Below are 12503 nucleotides of genomic sequence, written 5' to 3'. Positions count from 1 at the left end.
TATTCTTGTTCAGGTTCTGTTTTTTTTTCGGTTTTTGGTATGTGAGTCATTTTGATTACAGCTTCAACATTTAGCTTATAATGTTAAGGGACTATTGTATTTCAGTCTTTTGTTATAGCACATAGTAGTCCTGTTTTGGTTTAATGTGTAGGTTCTTGCCTACTTTTGTCCTAACAGTGGTATTTTGGTTTGTTTCATTTTCTGATGCTACAGGGAATTCACCAATATTGTCTGTTGTTGCTTAAGGCTTCAGGTTAGCAAATGTACCTTCTTCCTTCCAGCTTTCAGAATTCTATTGCTGTTGTTTGTTTTAGTTGTATTTAAAGGGAAAAGCAGGAAGAAGTGAGTCTATATCATTTTGTTCCAGAACCAAAAGCCCTTTTTTGGCTGTATTTTAAATTTTTGATCTTTGCTTTTTAAGAGTATGAATCAGTATGAGAATGAGTTACTACTCAGCCATTCTACTTTTTCTTTCATATTTGAAGGTTGAGGGTTAAAAAATATATATATTCTCTTTATATAGCTATAAGGATATATCTATCTATATATTCTCTTTATATGTATATATAAAGATATATCTATATATGCATCTGTTCTGTGTATGTGTAAGTATAAAATTGTGCTCATCTAGCTGCCCTAGTTACCTGACTCTTAACCTAAAGATTGAATCTCATAATTTCTCTAGGATTACTTCATTATTTTAGCGTATATAGATTGATTCAAATCTTAAAAATTTTTTTTTTTACTTTATTGTGGTAAGAACATTTCACATGAGATTTACCCTCTCAACAAATTTTTAAGTGTACAATAGAGTTTCATCATCTATAGGCACAACATTGTACAGTAGATCACAAAAACTTAATCTTGTATAACTGAAACTTTATAGCTGTTAATTAGCAACTCCTTATTTCTCCCTCCTTCCAGCCTTTGGCAGCCACTATTCTAGTCTTTCCTTCCATGAGTTTGACTATATTAAAATCTTGAATAAATTTACTATGTTAATGAAATTGTGAATTTTCTATGTTTGAGGATTTTAGTCATTTCAAAACTATGGAACATGCACCAAATACACCTTCCAGTTAATTAATTCCATTAATTATAACTTCTAAAGTACTTATGGATTTTAATCATAGATCTTTGATTATAAATTTAATGACCTGTGGTCTTTGGGAAACTTTCTAATTGTTGCTGAATTTTAAAAAGCACATTCGGTTCTAGTATTATTATTTACAGAGTTTTTAATATCTTCATAATTTTCTTCTAGTTCAGGCCCATGAGGTTCATCAGAAAATTTTGGCAACTGATGTTCATCCTAAAACTACATCTGACTCAAGAAAAATGTCAAATAAAAAACTAAAAGATCATCACAATGAAGCTGATGAGGAATTTTACTTATCTATTGGTTCACCTTCTGGTCTTTTGGATGCAAAAGCACCTTTATTGCAAGAGGCTGTTCCGTCTGCTGCCCAAAAGAGAGAGACCTACACTTCTGAAAATTCAGTAAATATGCTGCCTTCAAGCACAGAGATTTCTCATAAAACCAAAAAAAGGTGAATTTTTATTTATTTAAAAAGTATCAATCTTACTGTAAAAATTTTACCTTTTATATTAAAAAGTGAGTAATTTAGGTTTATATATATGTGTGTGTGTGTGTGTGTGTATTTTTTTTTTTTTTCTTTTTAGTGGAGGTACTGGGTATTGAACCCAGGACCTTGTGCATGCTAAATATGCACTCTACCACTGAGCTGTACCCTCCCCTCTTAAGATTTTGCTACTCAAGGTGTGATCCGTGGCTTAGAATCAAGAGCAATGGCATTATCTAGATGCCAGTTAGACATCTTTAATTCTTTTTTCTTCTTTTTTATTTTAATCTATTTATTTAGTGAAAGTATTGGGAATTGAACCCAGGACCTTGTGCAGCTTTACCATTGAGCTATGCCTGTTTGAAATGTGGAATCTCAAATCCTATGCTAGACCTACTGAATCAGAATCTACATTTTAATAAGATTCTCCATATGATTCAAATTCATATTAAATGATTCAAATTCATATTAAATGATTCAAATTCATATTAAATGTTTGAGAACTAGTGCTCTAAGTTTTATATATATATATATATCTTTGTTACATGATTTAACCATTCTTTTTCTCTTATTTTTTTCTATTGACAAATACAAAATTTATTTTTTCTGAGCAATTTGCAGTGTGTATTTTGTATAAGAGAAACACATCAGCATTTACAAATTTTAAATAACGGCCTGTTGGAAAATTCTTTAAATGGTTGTAGTCACTGTAAGGGAATTCAGGAAAACTCTTAACTCAGCAAGTGGTGGGAACATTCAGCATGTCTTCTTTTTAACCTTTTAGGTTAAACTTTGAAGATAAGGATGTTTTGAAGAAAGTAGACATAGCAAATACAGTATCAGAGATAGAGGATAAAATACCAGAAGGATCACAAGAGAGTAAACAGTCAGGAACATCTCAAAAAAGAATACAAGATTCAAAATATGAAAATCAACCACAAGCTAGAAAGAGTTTTTCAACAATGTTTTTAGAAACTGTAAAAAAAAAAAGTGAATCCAGGTGAGTTATTAAGATACTGTGCACATTTTTCTTTCACATTGCATGAACAATATCTAATGTTTTTAATGCTGTTTAACTAGAAGTTAATCATAATTGACACAGTTTTTAACTGAAATTGTGCCTAACCCATAAGGAGAGTGTAGTTTCATACCAGTAAATTAATCCTAAAGCCATCATCTAATGGATACTAAATCAGATGTGAAAGATAATAAGTTTATTCAGCTTTCATTGCTTCTGCTCATCAGCAATTTCTAATATGTATGGTATCAAAGAATAAAGGCAGTATTTGGAAACAGAATTATGTCAGGGTGCCTGTATTTCACTATAAGGGTTTTAACTATTTTTTTCTATTTCTTTTGATTGTGTCAGTAAAAGGATAGTCCTAAAGTAAGTTTTAATCTGTTCCCTACTTAAAAACCTTCAGTGGTTCCACAGTGTCCATATGGTGATTATTAACTGTGGCTGCACATTAGAGTTAACTAGAATTCATGGCAGCTAAGGTTGAGAACCGCTGGTCTATAGTATAAACATCAGACTTGTCAGCTGGTATTTAAGGCCTTCACTGTCACTACTGAACTGTTTCTACCAACTTGGTTACGTACTTGGAGTTGTCCCGGCTTTGGCACACCTTTTTCCCTTGTATGCCAATCTGCATTTTCTTCCAAGGGCCATGGTAGGCTTCTGAATTTTTCCAAGTCCCACTCCAGTGTTTCTTAAAATAATTTCTTGCCTGTATTATAGTTTACCTCTTTTATGTATGTCTTTCTTAGTAGGTTAAGATACAAGCCCTTCTTTCCAGGAGTTTGGTTTCTTTTTTGTGATATCTGAAAGAATGCTAGTGAATATATTAGAAAGGTTTTATAAAAACATGATGAATGAAAATTCCTCTTTTGTTCAATCTCTTTTCCCATAGTTGACTCCTCCTCCCAACCCCCATTTCCCTCCCTCCTATCCTCCCTGTCCCTGTATGTGTGTGTGTATAAATTCTGTGTATATATATATACACACACATATATGTGTGTGTGTGTGTGTGTATATACATAAACATCTTTTACTCCTTTTATGGATGTTGTCCCCACCATCTGATACAAATAGATTACACTTATGGGCTAATTATATCTATGTCCAAAAAAGTAAGTATTTAAAAAAATTTTTTTTTTTTCAAATGAGCTAGTGCATAAGTGTTTAATTTCTATAACCAGATGTAACTACTCACTATTCCTGGTACTTTTTTGCTTCTTTGCTTTTACTTACGCTCTTTTACTGCCTTTCTTGCATTTCCTCATGACCAAATCATAGCCATCCTTTAACATCCAACTCAAATACCACAGTCTTTCTTGATTTTTCCATCTAGCCAGAAGTCATCTTTCTGTATTCTGAATTTTAATAGTGTTGTCTTGGTCCATTTGGGCTGCTATAACAGACCAACATAGTCTGGGTGTCTTACTAACAATAGAAACTTATTTCTCACAGTGCTGGAGGCTGGGAAGTCCAAGATCAAGGCTCAAGTAGATTCAGTGTCTGGTGAGGCCTGCTTCCTGGTTCAGAGATGGCTGTCTTCTTGCTGTAACCTCAGATGGCAGAAGGCAGCCAGGGGGCTCTCTGGGGTCTCTTTTAGAAAGGTAGTAATTCCATTAATGAATATTCCACCCTCATGACCTAATCACTTCCTAAAGGCCCCACCCTCAAATACCATCACTTTGGGGATTAGGTTTCAGTTTATGAATTTTGGAGGTATGTAAACATTTGATCTGTAGTGTCAAGATTGTTTCCTAAGAATATCTATGGTTTGAATAACTTTGAAATTATAGAAGTCTCTTGAAGTAGAATAGAGGAGTGGATTTGGACAGTTCTTGTTGGCTGGTTTGGGAAGGCTTTATTTTTAAATACTTAATATTACTTCTTTAATATATGGAATTTATAGATATTACAAATAATATACAATAAAACAAGTATATTTATAACATTTCTTTATATTGCTTTCTTTTAGATTTTCTAGTTTTCTAAGTATATAAACTTGTAAGACTCTACCTATTAGAAGACTATATTTCTTAGCATATATGTATATGCATACATACTTACATTATAAAATTTACCAGGGGTTTGAGATTAGAGAAGTAGAGAACATATTTTTATTTAATCTTTTTTTTGTATCTTAAAAAAGAGAAAAAAAAACTAGACATGGTAATCTAATTCTTCCTTTCTAGCATTTTTTCCGTTGTGTCTAAAAATAGTTATACATCCTTACTCAAGTGAAAAAGGCAGAAACAGGAGTACATATTCTAGCTTGTAATTGGGATGTGTTTATTTTTGCATATTCCACTCCAGTATGTGGTTTGCTCAAGGCTGTTGTCATAAAAAGGAAGGAAATACAAAATGAGTTCATCAGATTACCAACTTTTGAATAATTCCTTCCTTCTCTAGAAAGCTTTTCCAACTAATTGGAAGAGGTGCTATGTAATCCCAGTGTTTACCTTTCTAGATACACTCCGTTTATTGCTATACTCTGATTACAGTATTAAAACACATATGAAAATTTCTGTGATTTATCAAACTTAAAATGAATTTTTACATAAAATAATCTATAATTTAGCAGTGTTTTCTTGGAATATTAGACTTTATGATGTCTCAGAAATAATCTTATTTTGGATGTGAAGAAATTCAAGCCTCAAGAAATATCTATACAAACACAAATGGCATACATTTTTGTACTGTCAGTCAGTGTATCTGGGCTATCTCTGGGTTTCATCTGTTTAATATATGTAATGAGTGGAGGAACATCAAATTAGTTGATACCTAGGCTTCCTTCTAGCTCTAAATTCCTGTGATCACATTAGTGTTATAAATGAGTGTGCTCAGATATTATAGAAATGTAAAAGGATGGAGTGATTTTAAAAGATAACGAAAAATGAGGAAATATGAACTGCTCTTTAAAGCAAAGGTAAAAGCTTTACTTTTTTTGAGCTATTATTTATTATAACATTTTGTTTTAGTTCTGTTGTTAGGCATATAGCAACTGCTCCACCTCACTTATCTCCTACAAATAATACGAAGTTATTAGAAGATGAATTTATAATTGATGAATCAGATAAAAGTTTTGCCAATGAGTCTTGGATTACTATACCAAGAAAGGCTGGGCCTCTGAAACAACACACAGTATCCCCTGCTGAGAGCACTGCACCCCTTCAAAGGAAGAAGTCAAGAGAAAAACATGACAATGTATCATCTGCAACTTTCACAAGTAACAAACATTCTGGCAAAGCTCACTCAGTAGAGAAATCTCAGCCCTCTGAACAAAAAATACTGGGTAAGAGTTGTGCTTTGATGGATGAAATGGAAAATAATTGCAAATCTACAAAATATGAAATGTATCCTGAGAATGCAAAAAAATCATCTGGAAACAAAAGGACTGTAAAACAAAAACAGGGAAGAAAATTTAAGGCCAGTGTAGTTGAAGAACAAGTTGTTATGGAACAGTCTAAAGATAAAAATATAAATAAATCACGTGTTGCTCAAGACAAGTTACAAAGAAATTCAGACCGAAATACAGAAGAGTGTGGAGAGAGAAATGTTCAAATTTCCCCAAAACAGTTGCTACCTGTGGGTAAGTGTTTATATTAGATAAAGCTATGAATATTATTCCACCACTTTGTGTTTTTGTAATATTCCTATTTTGCTTTGGGAAGTAGGCAGAGTAAACTTAATTCTATAAAGAGCCTCAAATGCCTACAGACTCTTCTCTAGAATCTCTTTATTTTACATTGTAATTCCAATTTACAATTCCAGGTCACTTGATTTTTTTGCGTAGCTTTTAAGATAGCAGCATATATAAGGGGAGAAGTGAAAGGCAAAAGCTTAGTAAACCAGGTAGTTACCAGAACACATCATATATTCTTGAGGGTTATTAAAATATAAATTGGGAAAAAGTCTCAGTTGGTGGGGCTAGTTCTTGCAGATGAAAATTCATACTCTTCTATTCCATTATTACTCATTTATCTAATAGTCATTAAATGTCAGGCACTGTAGTAGCCTGTGAAATTACAAAGATTACTAATGCACATTTTCATCATTGAAAAAGATCAATCTGGTGGGGTCTGTAACAGGACCAGCATATAAATATACATCCACAGGATGATAACAGAAGCATGGAGAATAATCATATAATTAATATCTTAATAAATCTTTTTATCTTGGGTTATTATGTCATTTATCATCCCAACTGGGACACATGAGAATAGGGGAGGATGTCAGGACAGTAAGCATAAACTAGGATTGTCCCAGATGTACGTGAAGTATGGCCTCCCTCCTTATGTCATCACTGTATAAGTGATTGAGGTTTGTAATGATGACACTATCATGAAGAAAAGATCAATTTGTGCTGTTTGTATCACTTTCTAAGTAACAGAGAGAAAAGAGAGTTTTTACAAAAAGAATCTTCTCCAGAATAGTTAATGGAATATAAAACACTCATTTTGTTTACTTTATTATTACCTTATATGTGTGTAATATAATTTAATCCTTCTTAACAATACTATAAGGTAGGAGATAACACTCAAAAGAAATTAAATATTGGTCGAGGATCTGTCCCAACGTAGAGCTCATATTTTTTCAGTTCTATCAAGAAGTTTTGAAATAAGTGAAAATATTGTTGATTCTCAAATGGAAAAATGTTAGCTAATGGGAAAACTTTCTTGGCCAGAATTATATATTTGCCTGAAGGTTCTAAATGACTATACTCTATTGCTAATATAGAGGGGAGAGAGAGTATATTAAAGCACAATACCTAAGCTAGCTTTTATAAAATTAAATTCCTCTTTAATATAGGTTATCATTTACTCAATTATTTTAGCTTTCATTTTATATAGTAACATAGACTTTATATCACCTGAAATAATAATAGTTTTCGCACTCCACATTTTCAGACTTTGTATGTGTCTTTGTGTGTTTGATAAATTCTACTTAGAATAGAAGGAAAAATGATCTATTTTGTAGTCTTCTTTTGTAAATGTCAGATATGTCCCACATTTTTTTTTATTAGAATTGTTCTTTTTTCTTTTGCTTTCTTTTTCTTTTTGCTTCATTCTGTTTCTAATTAGCTGTTGGTTATTTTAAGAAGATACAGCATAAATAATCTAACTGAATGGAGAATGATAGTTAACATTACAAGAACGCTATTTTCTTACTAGTTCCTTAAGTAGAATATGAATTCACAAAGTTTGAAGGTACAAAATTTTGGTTTATCCGTAATTTCTTAGGAAAAACATTATATCAAGGAAGTATCTTAAGTTATGAAGTTATATATATTACGTATTAAAGTTATAAAGTGTCTTAAATTATAAATGTTAAACATTTATTAAGTACCTGCTATATTTTGCACACTAATTTTTGTGTATATTAAAATTTTCTTCATCTAGATTGGTTAGTGAATATAGCATTCTAATTAGTTAACATACCAATTGTATTAATTTTCTTTTGCTGTCTTAACAACTTACTACATACTCAGTGACTTAAAACAACACACATTTATTATCTTATATTTCCGTGAGTCAGGAGTCTTAAATGGATCTTACTGGGTTAAAATCAAGGTGTTGACAAGGTTTTTGTTCCTTTTAGGAGAGAATCTGTTTCCCTGCTTTTTCCAGCTTCTTGAAGTCACCTATGTTCCTTAAATCCTGGTTCCCCTCAAAACCAGCAGTGCCAGCCTTCTCTCATCTTTCAAATTTCTCCTGCCTCTTTTTCCGTCATCCTATCTCTCTCCCTCTGACCACAGCTTTTAGGGACACATGTAATTGTATTGGGCCATCCTGGATAATCCAGGATAATCTCCCTGTTTTAAGGGTTATAGCCTTAATCATATCTCTGAAGTCTCTTCCCATCTAAGATAGTATTTTCACATATTTTGTGATTAGGGTGAATACATCTTTGGGAGGCCATTACTGACAACGGTATCAGTTGTCAAAGACTAAAGATGGAGATAAGTTAATTTCAAAGAAATTTTTTTACTCTGAAGATAATTTTCCTTTAATTAACAGGGCACTTGACATACTTGTAATGCCTAAACTGATGACTTAGATTGAGCAAATAGACTTTTCCACTTTTGTTGTCTCACAGACTTCTCAAACTGATCATATTGGAAACTAAATTCCTCCAAACTTGTTCCTCCTCTAGTTTTCAGTATCTTCATAAATGGAGCCATAATGAATCTATTAGCTCAAGAAAGAAATCTAATTCATCCTTAACTCCTGTTTCCTTTACCTAGCAACCCATATAAAATCAATAAGTCTTTTGACTTCTCCCTAAGTAGCTTTCAAATATATTACTTTTCTCCATTCCTCCTGCTACTCCCCTTAGCCAACTATAGAGTAATTTATTTCTTGGATTATTGTAGCAGTTTATGCACATACCCTCTTACTTTTGTCTCCCTCTGCAGATGTATCTTCTGGGTTGCTTTGTAATGAATTTTTTCCAGTTCCATAAACAGACCACTTTCTCAACTGTGGGCCTTTTAATATGCACTTCCTTTTGCTTAGAAAATTTTTCCTAAATTCCCTGGGTTCCCTACCAAGCTTTATACTCAGTATAAATAGCACTTTTCTTGATTAATATCCCTCAACCCTGTATGTTCCTGTGTATGCTTCAATAGCACTTTTCATTTTACCATATAATTACTTGCTGAATATGTCTTGTATTCTAGAGTCTAGACTGAAATCTGTATGAGAATAGGGACTGTATCTATGCTATTCCTAAAGTAGTCCCCAGATCTTAGCCTTAGTAGTTTTGTGGGTCACTAAAATATATTATCAACAGTGACAGAAGTATTACTCTATTTTTGATAAATACTTTTTTGTGTTTATTAAAACATGCCTCATCTTCAGAATCCTACTCCTTTACATGTAAATACACAAAATTTTCTACAGTAATCACTTATTTTTTTTTCTAACTATTGCCGTGCTTATGACATATATCCCCTCAGTTTTAACTCTCTTCACATAACCAGCTGTTTCATGTATCAGTTTTGTCTTCTATATATGTTCCTGTTTATTAGTTTTCTAAGTTCATTGTCATTCAGTTTCTAACCTTTCCTGATCTAGAACTAGATTCTGAAATGGTGTTCTTAATTGTTCTGTTTTTCACTTTGTATGATTTTTTTTTTTCTGTAACATGGTCCAAATCTTTGATAATAGCATTTTTCCCTTGAATTCTTTTGCCCTAAATCATTGTTCAGATTGTTTTTTTTCTGTTTTTTTTTTTAAATCGATTCATGAACATGGATAGTAATCTCTGTCATCCTGAGTCCATTTCATTTGTTAGAGCAGTTTCTGAGGATATTTTTGACAAACATAAGGGAAGAAAAAAAGGGAACAAACAGAAGAAAAGGAGTTGGAGAAGAGAGATGAGGGTGGAGATGTAGGGGGCAGAAAAATGCTACTTGTCAGTGAAGATTCTTGCTGTTGTACAGGTACTTACTTAAACTACTGCTCAGTGGCAGACACGTTCAAAGTTCTTATCCTTGCTTTAGTGTTTTATAAATTTGACTCTTTATTATTTTCTATATCCATTCCCTAAAAGATCTTACTTACTGTCAGATTTATGCTTTGTGGTGACTATTTAAGTGTCTCCCATTCTCACCACTTCCAAAATATTGGTTGATACTGTTATTAAGCACAATATTGGTAAAGTAGATTATATTCTCTTTTTCTCAAGATTTTTGTACCTGGCTCAGTATAATTAAGGCTAATATTCTTCTTTTACTCTTTTTATCAGCATGAATCAGTTCTCTTTGTCCCAAATTTTAAGTATTGACAAATCCTATAACTTATTCTCAAAATAGAGTCAGAGAGTGATACTGCTTTATGGGATCTTGACAGAATTTGCTTCATTTCATTCTCTGTCCCTTTACTCCCCAATCAAATTTAACTGGGAGAATGACTAAGCACTTAGAACAGTGCTTTTCATACTTGCATGTGCTTTTGGATTCTCTCGAGAGTCTTGTTAAAATACTGATAAATAAGTTGATTAAGTATGTCTGGAGTGAGATCCAAAATCTGTATTTCTAAACATTCTATCCCAGGTGATGCTGATATAACTGGTTTGTGAACCACATTTTGGGTGTCACAATTTAGATGAGCATCTAAAATAGCTTATGCTAGGTAGCAATTTTGCTGTTATCATTGCCTAGTGAAATACAGGCTTCACCCTAAATTCATTATTTTGATGACTTTTTATTGTGCACCATACACAATATTATATGCTGTAGGTAATAAAGATGACTAAGGTGCAGTTTTCATTCTAGCCTAATTAAACACTGGTTAATACATGATGCTGTAATATTCTGGTTCTCTGCCATGTTTCTTTGTTTGATTTACTTTTGTGTCTTCTTGATTACTTTTCCTCATTTCATCTATAAATTTTGGTGACTATCTCCATATTCCCCAAGTTGATTTTCTGTCTGGATGATCTATCCATTGATTTAAATGGGATGCAAAGTTCCCTATATTGCTGTTACTGTCAGTTTCTCCCTTTATATCCATTAATATTTGCTTTACATATTTAGGTGCACCTGTGTTGGATGCATATATATTTACAGTTGGTATGTCTTCTTGGATTGACCTCTTGATCATTATATAATGTTCTTTGTTTCTTGTTATAGTTTTTGTTTTAGAGTCTATTTTGTCTGAAATAAGTATTGCTACCCCAGCTTTCTTTTGATTTCCATTTGCATGGAATACCTTTTTTCTGTCCCCTCACTTTCAGTCTGTGTCTGTCTTTAGATCTGAAGTGTGAGTCTCTTGTAGGTAGCATCTGCATGGGTCTTGTTTTTATATCTATTTAGTAACTCTGTTTCTTTTGATTGGAGCATTTAATTCATTTACATTTAGAGTAATTATTGATAGTATTTACTTACTGCATTTTGTTAATTTTTTTTTTTTTTGGCTTGTTTTAGTAGATATTTTATGTTCCTTCTTTTGTCTTCCCTTGTGATTTGATGCCTATCTTTAGTGTTATGTTTGGATTCTTTTCTCCTTTTTGTGTGTGTACCTGTTATGGATTTTTGGCTTGTGGTTAACATGAGGTTTATGTATAGCAATCTCCCTCTCTCCCTCTCTCTCTGTACACACATACACACACACAGTATTTTAAGTTACTGATCTCTTAAGTTTGAATGCATCTTAACAGCAGATCATTTTCACTCCCCCTTCACCATATTTAAAAATTTTTGACATCATGTGTACAGTATTTATACCTTAACTACTTGAGGATGTAGATAATTTACTACTTTTGTCTTTTAACCTTTCTACTACTATTATGAGTGGTTGATCTAGTATCTTTACTGTATATTTGCCTTTATCAATGAGATTTTTCCCTTCATAATTTTTATATTCCTAATTGTGGTCTTTTCTACTTAGAGAAGTCTCTTTAACACTTGTTGTGAAGTTGATTTCATGGTGCTGAACTCTTAGCTTTTGCTTGTCTATAAAACTCATTCAAATCTGAATGATAGCCTTGCTGGATAGAATCTTGGTTGTAGCTTTAAATGTATTCTGCTACTCCCTTTTTGCCTGCAGAATTTCTGCTGAAAAGTCAGCTGATAGCCTTATGGAAGTTCCCTTGTATGTAACTAGTTGCTTTTCCCTTACAGTTCACTGATCCATTCCTTTGTAGCATCTAATCTACTGTTGATTCCTTTTAACATATTTTTTATTTTAGTTATTGTATTCTTCAGTTCTGGTCCTTCTTTATATTTTTAAGTCTTTGTTAGAAACTTCTAATTTCTCAGTGTGTTCATTCATTCATCTTAGTTCTTTGAGCATCTTTATTAAGATCATTATCTTCAACTCTTTTTGGGTAGATTGCTTATTACCACTTCAGTTAATTTTTCTAAGGTTTTGTCTTGTTCCTTTGTTTAGAACATATTCCTC

The 12503-nt window shown here is 32.4% G+C and overlaps 1 protein-coding gene across 10 annotated transcripts in view; it reads left to right on the top strand.

The window, feature by feature from the left end:
- CENPC (centromere protein C) overlaps positions 1 to 12503 on the top strand; it is a 62727-nt gene that overhangs the window by 18525 nt on the left and 31699 nt on the right. For 9 of the 10 annotated variants that reach the window (XR_010380645.1, XM_010994691.3, XM_064484998.1 and 6 more), the window contains 3 exons: positions 1265 to 1550; positions 2368 to 2583; positions 5577 to 6187. Coding sequence is in view for 9 of the 10 variants with exons in the window: in XM_010994691.3 (XP_010992993.3) it covers positions 1265 to 1550; positions 2368 to 2583; positions 5577 to 6187 (1113 nt within the window). In the remaining variant the exon portion in view is untranslated. The remainder of the gene's footprint in view (positions 1 to 1264; positions 1551 to 2367; positions 2584 to 5576; positions 6188 to 12503) is intronic. The other variant, XM_064485030.1, reaches the window with a different exon arrangement.

The sequence above is a fragment of the Camelus dromedarius genome, chromosome 1 (genome assembly GCF_036321535.1).
Source record: "Camelus dromedarius isolate mCamDro1 chromosome 1, mCamDro1.pat, whole genome shotgun sequence".
NCBI lineage: Eukaryota > Metazoa > Chordata > Mammalia > Artiodactyla > Camelidae > Camelus > Camelus dromedarius.
The sequence above is the reverse complement of the archived record's forward strand: the minus strand, read 5'-3'. Positions and strand labels throughout refer to the sequence as shown.